At 38.6% G+C, this 20,596-nt stretch overlaps 1 protein-coding gene across 12 annotated transcripts in view; it reads left to right on the top strand.

Annotated features, from left to right (window-relative positions):
- Window positions 1-20,596, top strand: part of TANC1 (tetratricopeptide repeat, ankyrin repeat and coiled-coil containing 1) — a 239,983-nt gene that overhangs the window by 74,733 nt on the left and 144,654 nt on the right. For all 12 annotated transcript variants that reach the window (XM_078451240.2, XM_078451248.2, XM_078451245.2 and 9 more), the window contains one exon: window positions 3,803-3,882. In XM_078451240.2, the coding sequence (XP_078307366.2) occupies window positions 3,822-3,882 (61 nt within the window). In that variant the 5' untranslated portion in view covers window positions 3,803-3,821. The remainder of the gene's footprint in view (window positions 1-3,802; window positions 3,883-20,596) is intronic.

Below are 20,596 nucleotides of genomic sequence, written 5' to 3'. Positions count from 1 at the left end.
TGGCTATTATTTTGATAAGTCAGACCTTAGTAGGGTGGAAAATATTTTCAAACCCTTAAAGATGAGGATGTTTTTGATGTCTCTCCCTTTTCTGGGGAAAAAAAATCCTTAATTATGTACAACTTAGTTTTCAGTGTTTCACTTGTAAATATTGCTATTTTGATTTGCTTAATTTTGGCAAAAGGGAGCCACCTTCAGAAACAGCGTTGCTTTGAGGTCAGATATATGGTTTGATGGGAGATGCTCCTTCTAGTGGAGTGCATACAAACTCAGGATAACTGGATAATAAGATTTTGTTACCAGGAGATTTTAAGGTTAATTCAGGTGTTGACTTGAAGGGGTATTAGGAAATGTAGCATTCCTTCCGTACTGTCTCATTGCCTGATGTCACATGAATTTAACTGTGTTTTCTGTTTCTGTGTTTCTTGTGAATGAAAATCTATAGGAATGTTCCTTGTAACTTATAAACTGCTATAAATGTTGGCTAATTGCTTGATTTGGAGGAAGTCGCTCATCTGTGTTCATTGCAGCCTAGTTAAATCTGTCAACAAATACGGAGAACAGAGTGGGTATGAAGCCTGTGTTCTGGCTTCTGTTTGTATTAAAGAATTAGCATAGTCCCTGCCCTCAGCTCACAGATTCCACTTGGAATTGTGTAAACAGGCAGTATGGCACTCCAGAAGAGGAGAATTTTAACACTATGTTACTCTGTGATTTCAGACAAGGTGGTCATGGTCACGATGCTGCCATTGTGACTGCAAACCAGAACAGATTGGTCTTGCATTTAAATCCTCCCTGTTTTACTTAGGGTGATCTTTGTTATAATTTGCATATCATTGTAATCACTGTGTAGAATGCTAACACATAACATGGAGATGTTGTGCCTATCCCCAAAGACTTTGTGTTAAAGGAGAAATCCAAAAAGTGAAAGTAAGCTTGGTAGTTTATTTAACTTCTGGGCATTTTAAAAGGAAGAACCTATGGTATTTGGGAAACTTAGATGTTGAATGATAGTAGGAAAATAAGGAATCTCCTCTCCTCTCCTCTCCTCTCCTCTCCTCTCCTCTCCTCTCCTCTCCTCTCCTCTCCTCATTGGTTGTCTAGGGTTAACATTATTTATTCACATTTTATTTTCTTTTAAATGAAAATTATAGCAACTTTCCCCCATTAGAGAATTTCAGAGCCTGATCTAGGGGCTAGTCTTTTCTCTCTTCCTCGAAAGTATATAATTTAAATAAATAGAAGCTGAAGTTACTTTTGTACTCAGGTACACTCAGTTAAAGTTTCTCCAGGTCATAGTTCAAATAAGTCTTAGAAAATAAATTTAAGCTTTTCCCCTTGACTTGCTATTTATGGAGGAAAGCAGGAACTGGAAAGAAAAATTACAGTGGCTATCTGATAGCCTCTTTCACTTAACTCAAGACCACTGATGTGGAAGATGTGACTATCCTGAAAATAGCTGAGCTCCCCAAAGTAGGCATCCAGGGAGTCTGGGATGAGATGCCCAAGCCTGTGTCTCCTAGTCCTCACCCTGTGGGACATGTCTTTCCCATGGCAAAGCAGATATGCTGTGGGTTGGAGATGACCAGGGTGATTAATCAGGGGCAGCCTCACTGCCATGGTGGGGCCTGAGCCAGTCTGTGGTCCAGAGAAGTACAGGGCTCTGGGAGAGCTCACTAAGGGACCATAGCCAAGCTCTGTTGGCACGACTCCATCAATAATTTTCTTTTATTTTTGAAGTATGTTGTCTTTGTTAAATGACAAACCTTGAAGGTTGATTGATTTGGAAAAGAAAAAATTCAAGCTTAGCAGGCATCTATTATTGAATTTTGTCCACCATTTTTTACACAACATTTTTCAGTGTTTCTTTTAAGCATGATCATAGAAATTGGTGTTGCCACAATTTGGTGGTCTTCCCAGGTTCAGTGCTTGCCCTTCAGGTGAAACCCAAATCTTTGCACCAGGGTTCACTGAAGTAGCATTTTAATTTTTTTAAGTTTTTAAATTTATTTTGAGAGAGAAAGAACATGGGTGTGCCTGAGTGGGGTCGAGGGGCAGAGAGAGAATCCATAGCAGGCTCCATGCTGTCAGCACAGAGCTTGACGCAGGGCATGAACCTACAAACTGTGAGATCATGACCTGAGCCAAAACCAAGAGTTGGACACTCAACTGAGCCCCCCGGGCACCCCTCACTGAAGCAGACTTTTTAAAAAAAATTAGGCTGTAAGCCTTTTGTGTGTGCAGACTTGTTTTGTAAAGTGATTTAACTCCATTAAACTTTAGCTTTCTCCAAGTTCTGCTTAAAATACTGTCTTCCTGGTATCTCTAGGGTGGGTTGATTTGTTGTTGATTTTGGTTTGTTGGTTTGATTGCTCTTGCCCAAAGCTTTCACTTTCTGAGAGGAGAGGCAGTGTGTTGGAAGGAGAAGACCCTTGTTGGGGGCCTGCACATTTGGATTCTAGCCCTGCTGTTAATTAGCTGTGTGACCCTGGGCAGTCAGCCTTCCAGGGTCTCTGTTTCTTCGTCAGGGAAACAAAGGGCTTGGAAAAATAAATACAGGCCTGGACCAAATGATAGAAGGTCACGCTGTGTGCTTATGTTGTGTGACTCTGTGAATGGCAGCACTTTGAGACTCTTGGCTCTCTGTGGTCCCCACAAAGGCTCTGTTTCACTCTGGGATTGAGCAGTTGTGTGGGGTGTTAGTTACATTGAGGCCATTTCAAGCATTCAACCTCACTAGGCAGGTGGAACCCTCTTCTCCCCAGCAGTTTCTCCCTCTTTTCCTTCCCTTCTCTCCTCTCTCTCTCTCTCCTTTTTTCCAAGAGCAACCTGCTTGCCTTCCACCTTCCTGTCCTTAGTGCGTTAACAACGCTGTGATGGGTAACACAACCTACTCGGATTCATTACCACTGGGAGTTGTCCAGCCATCTCCTCTGAGTTCCTGGAGGGGAGAGAGCTACTGGAGACTCAGCGATGAAATAATGGCCCTTTGTCTGCCTTTTGCTATAGGGATGGTTTTAGGTTTCATCTTAGGCATGGGCCATTGTGGTGTTTTTACATGCTCAGTACAACCCTGTTTAAAAATGCAGCTTATCATTTAAAGGATTCAGCTGTAGCACCACAGAAGGTTCTACTTTCTTCCCCATCCCCAACCCTCCCACCCCCTACCCCAAGTCCTAACTATATGTAGTAAAAACCCACTGTAATGTATGCTGTTTGATTGGGTCCCCTGACATCAGCTTTAAAATGTGTTTCCATTGTATTTATTTTATAAATGTTTATAAGGTTATGTTTTAATCTGATAAACTTACAAAATGTTTTCCTTGTGGTTATATAATCAGTAGCATCTGCAAAACGTGCCTTTAAACATGTAGCTTTCTTCTTAACCATTATCTTGTTGATTCTCTGTTCTAATGTTTTCTTTTGATGAACTGGGGTTAGGAGACCTGAATTCCTGTACCAAACATCTTACAGTAACGTGCCCAGATTTAGCCTCGTAACCTTAATTAGATGTGGAATGCTGAGAATGCCCTGGTGTGAGTTTTTTTTTTTTTTTTTAAACTTTTATAACAAGACCGTGAACTTCTGATCACTTCATTAAATGTTATAAAATACTCTTTGTGTCTTTAGCATTTAGTTTCCCATCTTAGTCTCTTCAGAGAAAAATAATGTAAAACTCAAGGTACCTTTATATTCTCCTAAGCAATGTGTTAGAGCACAGGTTATCTTTTGTGTCAGTATGCAAGTTATATTCCAACTCATAACCCTTAATTCCTCTTCCCTCCCCTCCTTTTCTCTTTAGAAGCAAAAGAGTGTTGAAAATGTTAAAGGCTGTGCTGAAAAAGAGCCGAGAGGGAGGAAAGGGGAGCAGGAAGGAGACAGGTACGTACAGGAATGAGCTGAACAAGCAGGTGGGTATGGGACATCAACACCTGCTCACTCTAGGCTGGACGGATGCCCTTGCATCGGGAATGGGTCCCAAGGAGTGCTCTGGGTGAGAATGCACATAATCCTGGAAGCCATGAGAAATTAAATACATTTCTGAGCTCTTTTATGGGAAGTGACTTTGAAAACTGAGTTTGGGTTACGAACCAAATCCTTTCCGCAGAACGCTTGGAAGGTTCATAATTTTAACAGAACATTCAGATCCAGAGGCAGTCAGAGTTAAGACATGGAGGGATAGCAGGTGTGTCCAGGAATTTGATTTCTAGAAAGCCCTTTCCCTTTTCCCACACACGATTTCATTTTATGTGTTTGACCAACTGCTGGCTGACTGGTCCTCCTCTTTTGAGTATCAAATTTTCTGCCTAACAGGTGTAGCCTCACTCAGTGCCAGACTGCTAGTTTTCATTATGATGAGAGCTACTTAATTTGCCTTGGATTTCATTCCTGTTGATAGAGTTCTGGTGCATATGTAGTCATTGTGACTCTTCACTGCATTCCATGTGATAAACTCCTCTAAGGTTATTTTGGTGGCCACTAGTGGTCTGTTTCTCTTGCTAGGAAAATTACATATTTTTTACCATTATTGTACAATAAAAAATCTGTTAGCATTGATTGATTTCCCCAAGATGTGCTATTTCACTCTGCAAACTCACGATGATCTGGAGTTGGAGAGTGGCTGGTTTTCTGAGTTATTGTATACTGAATAACATTGCAGTTTTAATTTCTATTTTTTTAATGTTTATTTAGAGAGAGAGCATGTGTGTGCGCACACATGCCAGGAAGGGGCAGAGCGAGAGAGAGAAAGAGGGAGAGAGAATCCTAAGCAGGGATACTCCATGCTCACAGTGCAGAGCCCAGCACAGGGCTTGGTCTCACGCACGGATGGTGAGATGATGACCTGAGCCGAGATCAAGAGTTGGATGCTTCACTGACTGAGCCACCAGGCGTCCTGTAATTTCTATTAAAGTATAAATAAGTACACTTATTACCAAAACATCACTGAATTATAGTTAACTCTTCAATTGAAAAGATGTTGCAATAGCTTTTATTACATAATGTTGCTATGTAATGTGTGTGTGTGATTCATAATGTATGTTATGTAATGTTAAGGATCATGTTAATATGTGTTGTTTCTGTACTGAAGAGAATAGGTGGGCTTAAACTTTTTAGTTATATGGAATTTAGACAAATTTTCTATTAATTAACCCTTAAACCAAAAAGTCTGCAAAATGTCAAACTTACTTTAAAAGTAGAGTCTTTAGGAGTGCCTGGGTGGCTCAGTTGGTTGAGTATCTGACTTTGGCTCAGGTCATGATCTCACGGTTGTGAGTTCAAGCCCCTCATCGGGCTCTCTTGCTGTCAGTGCAGAGCCTGCTTTGGATTCTCTCTCTCTCTCTCTCTCTCTCTCTCTCTCTCTCTCTTCTTCCTCTGCTCATGCTCGCTCTCTCAAATAAATATTTAAAAAAAGATACCCTTTATTGTAAAGTTACTGTTAAGATTCTATTAGAAGCTTCTCATTAATACCTGTATAGCAGATACAAAAAAAGAAACCAGTTTCTAACGATAGAAACAAGAGACCATATTCTGCTTTTAATCTTAAAAAACCAATCCCTACCTTTTGAATAATTAATTAGAATGGTTACTATAGAGATTTTTCAGTACACATGATTTCTGTCCAGGAGGATATTCACCCTCTGCTGGGGCAAGGCCAAAATATCCTTCTTTTGATTTCTCTGAAAGCTGTTTAAAAAAATTTCCCTCCCCAGTTTTGGTTTGTCTGACACTCATGCTAGGGACTTTGTTAGTTGCTTCTTTACATGCCTTTGGAATTTTCAGCATTAAATTGGGTCCTAAGCCATCTATCTAGCTGGAGCTGCCCAACCACTGGCCTGGATCTCCAAGCCAAAACTCCCTGCTTTGTAATGGAGTCTTTCACAGCAGACCCACGATGCTCTTTGACCAGTGCCAGTAAAATAACAGTACAGTAATGATGTGGGGCACCCTGCCTTTCAGAAGGGCCAGACCGTGAACATAGTTTGCATTTGTAACTTTTCCAGTTTTAGAGCATGTGATTTTGGGTTCATTTCCCCCTCTGGTTGTTAAGAGCAACTACTGTTTTTTTCTGAATCATTTCTTCATAATAATTCCCACACTATGGCTTTTCACTAATGCAAACCAACTTGAAAAAGCAATGGGAACATTTCTCATAAAACATCTGTATGGTATGTGCCTTTTTTCTCTTAACTAGAATCTGGTTGTGGTAGTTGGGGAACAAAGCAGATGGAATTTTAAATCTTGATGAAGTTATGTCACAAGATGATTGAGGAAAATACTTGGAATTTGACCATTCGTATGTTAAGTTCAGTGCCAACTCTCATTATATAAGTAGATCATAGCTAAGTTTCTCTGTAAATTAAAGCTGGTTAATCTATGGAGACTGCTCTGAGACTTGGGTAATAATATCTCCTACAAATGGAAAAATTTTGCTCTCCTGTTTCCAATTAAAACCAATCTTTGTTGCAAAGACAAAGGAAAATTCATTTTTATGTACTTGAACTCACAATTACAGAAATTTAGGAAATATTTATGTCTAAAGTACTGAGCTTCGCTTTTTATACATGTCTTGTAGGTTGTTTTTACAATCTTGAACTATACTTTTTTTTTTTTAATCGAATCAGCTTTGAGAATTTGGAAAACATAATCACTGAGTTAAATTTAGTATTCTTCAAAAGAAAGCAGACATTTTTTCAGAAATATATATTGAAAAGTCATTACATCCTCAGTTCCTATCCCTAAAAGAAAATGTCACATATGTGTACTTTAAACTATTGGTAAAATTTTAGGTATTGAAATTTATATGTATATAATGGTATTTGAAATAATGTATGTTGAGTATTAAACTATTAAAAGCCATTGGGTGAACTCTAAAAATGGTGAAATTCTTTTTTTTTTTTTTTTTTTTAATTATGCTTTTTATAATGTAGGGAATGCTTATAGCTAAGCAAAATGTGTTTTCTGGAGGCTGTTGAACTGTGTCAGAGAATGCAGTATTAAAAACTTGAAAATGTTTTTTGGGAAAGTACATTTGCTTTGTCCCCACCATTCCATCAGTGCAAATGAGTACTGTATTTCTCTTGACCTTGAGTTAGGCCCGAGGGAGCAAAAATCAATATTAAACCACAACGTGGGGAGAGCTAGATGAGGGCATCTATTTTTTTTTTTTTTCCTTCCCTGCTCTTATGTTAAGGCCTTGATCTAAAGCAAATGTATTTATTTTGAAGCTCTCCAGAGGGGAGAGACCACGTCTTTTTAAGTGACCTTTGCTATCAAAAAACTTTCATGTTACTATTATTAAACCTACTTAATTTAAAGATGAAATAATTGCTGTGAGTATATTGAGAGTATTCTGATATAAGTATGGACCAAGTAAGAGTTTAGAGTCGATAAAAGAGCAATGTAGGGAATTAATATTTTTTCTATAGAACAGCACTGTTAGAAAACCAATAGGGAAAAGTCCCATTTTATAATAGAAACAAAAACTTTCATAGATCAACCTAAGAAAAAATGTACAAGCCTTACACTGAAAAAAAATAAAATAAAATAAAACTTTGCTGAAGCACTTACAGGAAGACCTGAATAAATGGAAAGAAATACTATGCTTTCCAAGTGGACAAAGGCATTATTTTAAACCGATTAACTCTCATAGAATTACCTATACATTTCATTTAATCACTAATGAAATCCTATTTTATTTTTAAAGACATTATTTATTTTGTTTTTGAGAGAGAGAGAGAGCATATGCATGCAAGTTGGGAAGGGGCTGAGAGAGAGCGGGACAGTTTCTGAAGCCGGCTCTGTGCTGACAGCAGAGAGCCTGATGCAGGGTTTGAGTTCACAAACTGTGAGATCATGACCAGAGTCGAAGTCAGATACTTTAACCAGGTGCCCTAAAGACATGGTTCTTTTAGAGCAGTTTTAGGTTCATAGCAAAATTGAGCAGAAGGTACAGAGGTTTCCCATATATCCTCTGCCCCCACTTACTCACAGCCTCCCCCGTGATCAACAGCCCCCACCAGAGTAGTACATTTGTTACGATAGATGAACCTACACTGACACATCACAATCACCCAAATCCCACAGTTTACATTAGGGTTCACTCTTGATGTGGTACATTCTATGGGTTTGGACAAATGTGTAATGACCTGTACCTATTGTTATAGTATCCTACAGAGTATTTTCACTGCTCAAAAAAATCGTGTCATTTTTTTTTTTTTTTAACACAAATAGCCAATTGATTTAAAAATTCGTCTGGGAGAAAACATGGTTAAAAATAGCCAAGGAATAACTGAAAGTGTGGGGCAAGTGTATCTAAATGACTGAGCCTGGTTCCCATGCTGGGTTCTAGCTGCAGAAGTGGGACAGGTGTGTATTTTGACTTCTTAATTTTACAGGGTGAAGTGGACTTCACCTCCCACTGAGACATGCATTGAAGAGGAGTCTTCTGTCCTAGACATTGGCAGGTCCCCTCCACTTCAGAAACCAAGCACAAATCTGTAGGATAGCTCATTGGAATAGCTGCCACTTCCAGAGTGAATAAATGAGTTGGCTAGTTTTTTGGACTTTTTTTTTTTTTTGCCTATTGGGCTCCCAGAAATGAAACCTAATTTTTTGCTAACATCTTTGATATAATTGCAGCTTACAGTTGCTAGCAGTTTGGGTTTTTTCTTTTAATCCTGGAGATAGTGGCATCCTTCTGGAAGCAATAGGCAAGACCTGTTGCCCTCCTAGAGAGGGTTCGTCCCTCTCTCTGTATCCCTCCCTTCTGCTCTGTGCTAAGCTTGAAACCATAGTCTTTCGCCCTATCCAACTTTTGCAATTGTTCTGTTTTGGTGGGGAAGAAGCTCCAAGTTGAGGAAGAAGAACAAAGTTTGGTGAACTTCTAATTGAAGCACTGCCTCAATTAAAATATAGACTGCGTAAAGAAGGGTTGCTTAATATGCCCAAATAATTGTTTATTAGCCTTTTCCTTTCAGTTTAATTATTTGTGTTCTTTTTTTTCAGCAGGGAGGCTTAGTTTGAAGCAATTTATTAAAAAAAAAAACACATTTGACCTTCACCTTTTCATCGTTAAAACCCAGCTGGTCGGCTAAGTGCACTTGTAATGGTGTTAATTAAGGCATTGGATAGTCTGTAAACTTGAATGTGTATTGAATTAATCTGTTAGCTTTGCATCTAATCCTTCACTTTGAATTTGTAGTAAAAGGAAGCTGTTTGCCTCTAAAGTTTAAAAGCCACTGATGTGATTGTTAAATGTGGTATTTTAAGCCATTCCAGGCTGCAGTCTGGTTTTCAGTGGTACCTTCTAAAAATGCCTCCATACAAACGATGCTTTGTTTTATCCGGAAAATATGAAGCTGCTTTTGATTATTCTGTTCTGCATTGCCCATTTTCTGTGGTTGTGGACTATTATTTAGGAATTTAGTGCAGTGACTGTCTTGCTGAGCTATGGATATATGGTATCGTGTTGTTAACGGACTCCAAAAATGTTTCCCAAGCAACAAAACAGGCAGAAATAGTTCAATCTAAAGGTATTGTATTTCTCTTTACCAGGGCACTTAAGAAAATTCTGTAAAATATTGGGACATGATATAAAAACAGAATAGAAGCCAGGTTGGTTTTTGGTAAAGTCAGGAATGCTGTTCCCTCTGGTTTGATTGGTTCCTTCACCATTTTTTCTTTGTTGTCTATACACGTCTCAAAGTCTATAAAAAGCACAGACTTTGGAATTAGAAGTCACAGATTCAAATCCCAGCTTGATCACCTCCTAGTTTACTTGAATTTGGACAAATTTATTCACTAAGCTACCTTACAGGGATGTTGTCAGGGTTAAATACAAGGACCTTTTTGCAGAAGTCTCACTTGACACATGGCTTCTGCTAAATATTCAGTAGAGCTTTGCTTTCCTTAGAACACTGTGTGGTGCCTTTAAGAACAAACAAAACCCTTGTAAAGCTTCTTGTTCTTCCCTTTAAGAGAAGGTGGGACTGCTCTCAGGAGTGATGTTCTAGAAGCTTCTTTCCACGACTTCCCATTTCCAAATACTCTGCCATCGTCTTTGCATACTGAAGTCTTTTTGTGCCATCTTTACCCTTTCCCTCATAATAAAACTGAGAAAGCTGAGTCATTTTTTCTGTTGTATGGTGGTCTATTCTTTAGAAGTCCTTTACCTTTTAGCCTATATCAAGTACTGCCATTTTATCCTTTTTCTTTGTGAAATTAAATGAAAAGCCTCTTTCCTTTGCTTAAAGAGATTTTGGGAGTCAGCGAGCAGCTTTAAGAATAGATTTCTAAGTACAGTTTATGTAGTTTCTGAGATGTTTCATTTCAACACATCCTTAATTAATGAAGGTCTTCCTGTTTAGAAGGCTCTGCCTTCCATCCTCTTTGTATCTTTTCCATATGTTTTAGGGAACTATAAAGGATGAAAGAGAGAAGGAAGAGAACAGATACTTAGCATTTATCATGTGTTAGGTGCCTACACATAATGGACCAAGCTGGTTCATCCTGAACAGCCTGTTTCCTGTGAAGGGCATAATTAGTGAAAGCTCTGGACACAGAAAGTGAAATCAAGACACTGCCTGGATCTTCTTTATTTTTTGGCCAGTAAGACTTCCAAGACTTCCTTCATAAAGTTTGTGGCAGAATTCTCAAACAACAGCACTTATTTACTTGGGTCCTTCTTTGCAGGGATTCAACTAGGGTTCCCTAGTTGACCACGGAACAATGCAGGGATTAGGGATTCCCGACCCCCACATAGTTGAAAATCAACATGTAACTTTTGACTTCCCAAAACTTAACTACTAATAACTTGTTGGACTGGAAGCCTTATCAATAACATAAACAGTCTATTAACATATATTTTATACATAGTATTATATACTGTATTCTTAAAATAAGGTAAGCTAGAAAAAAATTTGCTAGGAAAATCCTAAGAGAAAAAAATATATTTACAGTACTGACTGTATTTATTGAAGAAAAAAAATCCACGTATAAGTGGACCAATGCAGTTCAAACCTGTGTTGTTCAAGGGCCAACTGTATATGTGTAAATGTAGTAGGAAACTTAATAGAGAAATACAAAGTAACAACTCAGAGTCCAGTTCTTTGGGTCAAATCTAATTTCATTTATAAATACCATATTAAAAAAATTTTTTAATGTTTATTTTTGAGAGAGAGAGGGAGACAGAGTGCAAGTGGGGGAGGGGCAGAGAGAGAGGGAGGCACAGAATTTGAAGCAGGCTCCAGGCTCTGAGCTGTCAGCACAGAGTCTGATGCTGGGCTCGAACCCACAAACACAAGATCATGATATGAGCGGAAGTTGGATGCTTAACCTTCTGAGCCACCCAGAAGCCCCTAAATATTTTTTATTTTTTTATTTTAATTTTTTAAAATACTTCCTTTGAGGGAGACAGTGTGTACGTGCAAGTGGAGGAGAAGCTGAGAGAGAGGGAGAAAGCAAATCCCAAGCAGGCTCCGCGCTGTCTGAGCAGAGCCTGACATGGGGTTCATTCCTACCAACCATGAGATCATGATCCGAGCTGAAATTAAGAGTCAGTTGCTTAACCGAATGAGCCACCCAGGCGCCCCTGGTTTTTATTTATTGTTTTATTTTATTAAAAAAATTTTTTTTAATGTTTATTTATTTTTGAGGGAGAGAGAGCATGAGCAGGGGAGGGGCAGAGAGTGAGGGAGGCACAGGATTGGAAGCAGGCTCCGAGCCAGCAGCACAGAGCCTGATGCGGGGCTCGAACTCACAAGCTGTGAGATCATGACCTGAGCTGAAGTCAGATGTTCAACTGACTGAGCCACCCAGGCACCCCTGGTTTTTATTTTTTTAAGTAGGCATCATGCCCAGCATGGAATCCAATGCAAGGCTTGAACTCATGACCCTGAGATCAAGAATTGGATACCTAACTGAGCCACCCAGGTGCCCCTATCAATACTTTTTAAAAAATAAAGTTGCTTTTCTGTAAACAAATAACCCCCCCCAAACAATGGTCTTATTTTCTATATATCGAGTTTTCAAAGAACTTTGTCATGTGTAATTTCTTAATTCTCATAGAAGCTCTATATTTGAATTTTTATGTGACCAATTTGCATTTTCTAGGAGAATTCCAAGGTTTTATTTCTATTCTACAGGAATATAAAAATCTTGATTTCATATAATCTACTGGAAAATATAGTTTCTGAGGGGGGAGGTAAGCTACCAAAGATTTGATCTAGATTGACTTTTTTTTTTCTTTTTGTTCTGTGAAGGATGATATGAACTTATTATTCCTCTTAGGAGGATGAGGCTTTGACCTTGCATTTGTCCTGCAGCTGATGGATGGCCACTAGGGGTAATCAGTTGGGTAGCCCTAGCCTTGGTGTAGAGCTTTAAATTGAGAAACCTTTATTCACATCTGAAATCATGGCATTGGAAAGTAGGTCTCTATCCCACATTTCTCCCTGCTTTGGTAGCAGGCTAGTTGTGAAACAGCCATTAAAGGTGTTGGTGTAGACTCGGAGAATTTTTTTTTTTTTTTTTTTTTAAAGTTTGTGTATTTTTGAGAGAGAGTGTGAGTGGGGGAGGGGCAGAGAGAGGAGGAGACACAGAATCTGAAGCAGGCTCCAGGCTCTGAGCTGTCAGTACAGAGCTTGATGCGGGCCTCGAACCTATGAACTGTGGGATCATGACTCGAGCTGAAGTCAGATGCCTAGCCAACTGAGCCACCCAAATGTGCCCCTAGAGTTGGAGAATTTTTAAGTTTTGGCGACCTCAGCACTATTTTAGGGGTAAAAATAAGACATGAGCAGTTGGTTTTTAATTCTTTACTTTCAAGTTTATTTATGTCAAAGTTTCCTGTCTTTTTTTTTTTTTTAATTATTATTTTTTTTTAACGTTTATTTATTTTTGAGACAGAGAGAGACAGAGCATGAACAGGGGAGGGGCAGAGAGAGAGGGAGACACAGAATCTGAAACAGGCTCCAGGCTCTGAGCGGTCAGCACAGAGCCCGACGCGGGGCTCGAACTCACAGGCCGTGAGATCATGACCTGAGCCGAAGTCGGACGCTTAACCGACGAAGCCACCCAGGTGCCCCAAAAGTTTCCCATCTTTAAGGGAGTTTGGGGACACCAAACTGCTGGATTTGGTATATAATGACGGTCTTTGTGACCTGAGACTGTCCTGGAACACAGAATACTTAGGAAGGATGATGTCTCTGATAGGGGATACATACATAGGTGGCTGTAATAGTTTGAGCACTTGTCTGGAGTTTTTATAGATAAGGAGCCGACCGGCAGCAGAGGCTAGGAGCCTGGATGCAAACTCCTGACTAAGGATGGGAGAGAGCTACCTGTATACTGCTGATTTCCGATGATTGCACTTCTATTTCAGTTCTCAAAATTGAACTATTTATATGTTAATAATTTTTGTCTTTGGGCACCTGGGTGGCTCAGTTGGTTAAGTGTCTGATTTCAGCTCAGGTCATGATTTCACGGTTCATGAATTTGAGCCCCAAATCGGGCTCTGTGTTGACAGTGACAGTCACGATGGGATTCTCTCTCCTTCTGTCTCTGCCCCTCCCCTGCTAACAGTCTCTCTCTCACAGAAATTAAATAAATAAACTTTAAAAGGGGCTTCTTTGTCCCTACCTCTCACCGCCCCCCCAAGAAAATTTTGTAGATAACTTTTGAGTTATATAGAAAATTTATTTCCAAGTGTCAGATATTAAAAATATATATATTTGTTTGATGGTATGTTTTCTTATTGTCTTAGTTCATGCTGCCATAACAAAATACCATGGACTGAGTGGCTTAAAAAACAGAAATTTATTTTCTCACAGTTCTGGAGGCCAGATATCTGATACCAGAGCACCAGTATTGTTGGGTTCTGGGTAAGACTCTGTTTTGTAGACGGTTGCCTTCCTGTGTCCTCAAATGGTGAGAGAGACCACAAGCTCTCTGGTACCCCTTCTTAGAAGGACACTAATTCTGTCATGAGGGCCCCACCCTCGTGATGTCATTTAAAACTAATTATCTCCCAAGGGCCCCATCTCCAAATACCATCATATGGGGATTTGGGGCTTCAATAAATGAATTTTCAGGGGACACAATTCAGCCCACAGCACTTGTCTCTATTCTAATTACAAATGTAATATTGTATTTCATTGATTATAAAACACACCGTTATTTCATGTACCTCTAAGGAAGAAAGACCTACTGACCTGCTGACATAATACTTTATTAATTAAAATGTTCATTTGACTTAAGTTTTCCCTTTTTCAGAGAGTTATTTTTACATATCTTAATCTTTTTCATAAAAGTGAAAGAAAATATAAACAGTTTGGTTAAGGCATTTCTAATTTATATTCACAGACTTATTTTTGTAAGTCCTTATTTTTTTTTTTAACCTAGTTGTCACTATCCATTTTTCTACACACTACATTATCTTATCTGCCTTTGAGAGCATTAATGATAGAGTGTTTTTTGAGTCGGTTACTATATTCTCCAGGGCTTTCTTCCAAGCTGAAGATCTTCATTCTGCATCTTTGATACTATCCTTTCATGATCTCCAAAGGAGATTTTAATGGAAAGTTTTCAGATAAAATCCAGGGTTCTTCTTCATTCCACAGTTGATCTTAAGTGCTTTGTTGACTGAAACCTGGAAAGGCTTAAAATTGTCTAGTCACCCTAAGTTTGTGGTCAGTGGCCTCCACATTACAATCACTGCTTGGCTGATAGTGATTTTTAAGATGCCATCGACTGTTAACATACATTTTGGTAGTGAAAACAAATATAGGTCTTTGAATCTATGCCCAATATAGCATGTGTTTATTGTAAAAAATTTGGAAAATACTAGTAAGAATAAAGAAAAAAACCCAGGATATTCTTTGTCTTTTGCCTTACCTCTCCAATGCCATTAGTCTTTGATCAATGCCTAATATTTTATTGAACTCATATACTATGATTTTGCTTGGGTATGTGCTTTTCTCATTCATTGAAAACAAAACAGAAACAACCTCTGGAAAATAGGAAAATGTATACAAATCTCTGATTATTTTAGTAGAATGTTTCTAGGCAAGGAATTAATAGTGCAAGTAAGCAAACTTTTCAGAAGCTGGTCGTACCTCTTGCCAAATTGTTTTCCAGGAGGATTGTATTGATTGCCACCTGTGTAAGCAGTATGTGCATGTGCCTGCTTGCGTGACTCTTACTAGTATTGGGTATTTGTAGGTTTTAACAATCTTTGCCAATTTTATAACTTAAAACATGTTATTTGCTTTTAATTAGCTTTTTTTTTTAGATTGGTAGACCTCTTAAGTATTTAGTGCCCATTTATATTTTCTCGTTATTGTCTTTTTATGCCCGTGTCTAATTGACTCTTGAACAACATGGGGGTTAGAGACACCAACCCTCCACCTCCCTCCCTACCACAGTCAAAAATTCAAGTATAACTTTTGACTCCCCAAAACTTAATTAATAGCCTGTTTTTGACCAGACTTCCTGATAACATAAACATTAACACATTTTGTATATTTATTACTGTATTCTTAAAAAACAATAAGCTAGAGAAAAAAAGGTTAAAATCATAAAGAGAAAATATTTACAATATTTACAATATTGTACTGTATTTACTGAAAAAATATCTGTACTGTATTTACTGAAAATTTTACAATATTTACATATTGTACTGTATTTACTGAAAAAAAAAAAATCTGCACTTAAGCGGACCCATGCAGTTCAAATCCGTGTTGTTCAAGAATCAACTGTTTATTTTTTTTATCTGTTGGGAATGTGAGAGGCTCTTCATTCTGGTTCTTCCCTTTTCCTAGTATGGCCCCTGGTATGTCAGAATGGGGTTTCTTTATAAAGTCACTCACCGAAGAATTTTTATTGAACTTACTAAAACTTGCCTGTGTTCCATTGGTAGAAGTGTCCCCTGCATTGTTGAAGTTTCAGTTTGTGCTGAGGCTGGAGATATGTTAGTCTGATTGGCTCTATTTAATAAATTTATAGAGAAACCAAAATAAAAGCATAAAACCAACTCAAAATGAATCATCAAGTTTTTCACAGTACTTGATAGCATTCTGTCTCTGTGCACAGTCAAAAAGTCTAAATACCTCCTACCACCTGGAGGTGCCCGAAGCTGGACTCCCGGTGAGTTGCTAACAGCAGGCAGGGATAGTTCCAGATAATTAGCATCTCCTTAATAAATTGCTGTATTCTCAAGTGTAAAAGTTTTTATCCATGGCTCAAAATCTTAGATTGTTATGTGTAGGGATTCTTTTTCAAACTAAGGTAAAATAATGAAAGGATTTAGATCTAGAGGAGTCTTAAGAAATTCACTGTCTTCATTTTTTTGAGGAATATTTGGAAAAGAGGCACTGAGCAACTGTCCAGCATTATATAGCTAGTTAAAACAAACATGGAGTCCAAGTGTAGTTTCTGACTCCAGACTAGTTCAGTTTCTATGTCTCTGGCTAGCTGCATTATTTTTGTTTCTAGCACTGAATAAATAGAAAACCTGTCCCTGAGATAGAAGATAGATTTCCTATATATTTATAATTTCTCTCTACAGGGATTATTTTGATTTCCACCCTGCCCCAGCCCCAAAGGATTATTTCTGAGTTTCTTACGTGGTCTTTATCTAGACCCAGTAACTGTGAGTGATATGTCTTCTTTTTCTTTATCTTAAGGACCATTTCTGCTTGGTGTCTTTGAGACTGTTACAAATCAGCCCTATTTAGTTTTTGTAAAGCCATTAAAATACTGTAAATGTAATAGTTAAATATAATGCAATCATTTTTTAAAAAGCTATGCAATGATATTAGAAATAGACAGCATTCCTATTTCTTCTCTGCTTTTTCCTTTGTACTCCCTAAGGCAATTAACATTCATAGGTTATTTGATCTAAGTATTTTCTTTTATTTTTTTTTTTTAATTTTTTATTTTAACGTTTATTTATTTTTGAGACAGAGAGAGACAGAACATGAATGGGGGAGGGTCAGAGAGAGGGAGACACAGAATTGAAACAGGCTCCGGGCTCTGAGCTGTCAGCACAGGGGCCCGATGCGGGGCTCGAACTCACGGACCGCGAGATCGTGACCTGAGCCGAAGTCGGCACTCAACCGACTGAGCCACCCAGGCGCCCCTGATCTAAGTATTTTCTATGCATATATGTGTATATGTACACACATATGTGCATGTGTAGATCCTTAAGAAAATCCAGACTTTACACTGTTTTATTTTGCAGATTTGTTGATTGTGTTTTTAGACCTTTTTCATATCAGCACACACTAATATATAGGCTTTTAAAAAGTTGCTCAGTATTTATTACATTGGACAGGTAGCCTGTAGTTTCTTTATTCCCCTGTTGACGGTTGTATCTCTTTTGTTGTCATCATTATCATTAGTACTAGACTGAACTTCCTTGTACATACCTGCCTGCGCTCTCATAAAAATAACTATAAGAAAAAGTTAGTTAACAAGTTTGTTCATTTATCAACTTCCTAGATTTTTGTCAAATTGCCCTTCAAAAATATGGCATTAAATTTACAACTCCACTTGTGGGACTCCTGGCTGGCTCAATTGGTTAAGTGTCCAACTCTTGGTTTTGGCTCAGGTCATGATCTCACCATCATGAGATCATCTAGGCTTGGTGTGGAGCCCAGCTTGGGTATCTTTCTCTCCCTTTCATTATGCTCCACCTCCCTCAAAATAAATAAACTTAAAACATGTAAAATAAAAATGTATAGTTCCACTTTCAATATATGAAAATGTCTCTTTATACACTTACTAACATGGGTTATAATCAAATTATTTCATCTTTGCAGTGTGATAGGCAAAAATTGTATCTCATTGTTTTAATTATGCAGTTCTTCAGAATGAATTCATACACATTTTTCTATTTATTGGCTGTTTGAAATCCTACTGCCTGGATTTGTATCCTAGCTCCGTAGTTTGCCAGCTGTGTGAACATGAGCAAATTACTTAACCTTTCTCTGCTTCCTGGGTCACTTATGAGGATTAAATGAGTTAATATTTATAAAGGGCTTAAATCCGTGCTTGACATATAGTATATGTTATATGAGTATTTGTCATAAAGATTTAAGTTTTTTTCTCTCTTGCCTGTATGTTTACCTATTTTTCTGTTGGGTTCACTGTTTTAAATTTGTTTTAAAATTTGGTAAGTGGTGAACCATTAATTGTTTACCAGCTGGAGTTCTAAGCAAGTCACACGTGTCCTGTTTAATTTTGAACTATAAACCCTAAAAGGATTCATACAAGTCATCCTTCGTTTTTGGTAGGATTAAGTGAAGGCTTTTGTTTTAATTCTGTAAGTTCAGTGTTGAAAACTGACTGAGAGGTTACACATCATTATTTCAGGGAGGTCAGCTCTCTCTCTTTCCCTGCTTTGTGTGAGAGTTTTGATGCGCTAATCTGATTAAACCTTTTAAAGCTACATCCTTAGCTCTAAGATTGTTAAGATTAGAGGTTCTCGAGTTTTTCCCCCTTTATCCATTAAATGGTTTCCATGGTTATTGGACTCCGCAAACCATACTTCAAATCCCTTGTGCTTTGTGGAAGCGGCGTCTCCAAGAAGAACAACGCTCTGCTGCTTTGGCTTCAGGAAACTTGGAGTTCTGGTTTATTGTAGCTACTAGCTCTCAGTGAACAAGTGTTTCACTTTTCTGAAGCTCTGTTTCCTTGCCTGTAAAATGAAGGTAATCGTCTGTCTTATACTAATTGTAAAGGTCAAATGAAGCTGTGTAGTTTTGTTTTGTTTGTTTTAACTTCTGGCACAGTAATATTGGTGATGTGGGGAATTTGTTTTGTTTTTAACCACATGGTATTCTTGGTTTGGGGGAAATGCCCATTAAGTGAGAAAATAAAATACACTCATATGAATATTTAAACTTATATCAGGAGTTTTTGATACCCAAGTGTTGTGAGGGAGGGGTGCAATACCTCTTTTTCTTCCTCAAATATATTAAAGAAACTAGGAAGTGAATCCCCTGGGAGAGGATATGGTGGCACTGATAAAAGTTGCTCTTTGAGTACTTATTATGTATCAGACAGTCTGCTAAATGCTTATAAACAGTTATGCCATATCATGGATGGGGTATTAAGTAGAGCTTAAAGAGCTGATTTAAGACTGTGCAGTTACTAAGTGGCAGAGCCAAGATTCGAACCCAGTTTGTCTCCAAAGGCTATGTTCTCTTTAGTATAGCCAGGTTGCCTAAGTTCAGTTCCGTTTTAAAATCTGCAAAATGGAGATAACAGTATCTGTCTTCTAGGGGTGTTGGTTTTTCTGATGATCCAGTGAGTTAAAGGGCTTAGAACAGTGCCTGGACCATAGTGAGCATTTTAGGCTTGCTCTTATTGTAATTGATGGTACTTTCTGTATCATTCTGGTTCTTTTTTCCCCCCACCCCTTAATCTCCTCCTTTAGCATTTAATAAGTGGCAGCCTCTTGGATATTTTTATTTCTTTGCCTGTGTGGCAGACACAGCCCTGGCCGTTTCATCTGGTGCAGATGGAGGAGAGCCGTGGTGATGGGCCTGGCCTTAGCGAAGTGCTGTGGGGGCAGTTGCTGTAAATAGTCTGAGATGGCATGTGCTGGCTAGGACAGGGAAGGGGGAAAGGATTTGAGCCCCAAACACAAGGACCCGCCACCAGAAGCGTCTTTATCTGCCAAGAGAAGATGTGTGTGCACTCAAAGGTGTAGTGCCTGCATGATTTGGTGTTCACCTTGCCTTTATTAGAGTGTGCTCTAGTATAATTGTCTAGTGCATTAATTGCCAAATGTGGCTGATTCACTGGAGGGATTTGTGAGTTAAATTCCCATCCTGCGTATTGAATCACTCCTCAGTGGTGGGACCCGAGCATCTGTATTTGTAATTTTTTTAAGTTTATTTATTTATTTTGAGAGAGAGTGTGTGTGCACATGTGTGTGAGTGGGGAAGGGCAGAGAGAACCTCAAGCAGACTCCACGCTGTCAGCACAGAGCCCGACGTGGGGCCTGATCCCATGAATCATGAGATCATGACCTGAGCTGAAATCAAGAGTCAGATGCTTAATTGACTGAGCCACCCAGGTGCCCCTATAATGGCTTTTGAATGGTTAGCCAGGTTTGAGAGCCACTAGGATGCTGTTTGTTTCTGAGTCTGTGCAGGGCCACCCCCAGCCAGCCATGGCAGAAGTGTGTGTGTGTGTGTGTGTGTGTGTGTGTGTGTGTGTGTGTGTGTATGACTTTGAAAAGTCTTGGGAGAAGGAACTTCCCCATTATCTAATCAACCCCATTCTTGGCAGCTCTCTAAAGATGAATTGGAAATACAGGTCTACAAGCAGGTGAGTGATAAGGGTTCCATTCCAGAAATAACCAGGGACAGGATTTCATCAAATTAATTTGTTAGTTATATTTTATTTGGGTCTTGTGTTTATGTCGATGCCTCATCAATATTTGCTTATTCTCATGCTTCGAAGTTACATACACAGGAAGTAATAGCTATTGAATGTAATTTTGATATTTAATTTACATGCAGCTTAATGGAAGTTGTTAGAGGGCTGTGTTTCCCAGTGCAGTGCTCAGAGAATGAATGGAGTAGCT

Source organism: Panthera onca, chromosome C1, assembly GCF_046562875.1.
Source record: "Panthera onca isolate mPanOnc1 chromosome C1, mPanOnc1 haplotype 2, whole genome shotgun sequence".
In the NCBI taxonomy this organism is placed as follows: Eukaryota; Metazoa; Chordata; class Mammalia; order Carnivora; family Felidae; genus Panthera; species Panthera onca.
The sequence above is the reverse complement of the archived record's forward strand: the minus strand, read 5'-3'. Positions and strand labels throughout refer to the sequence as shown.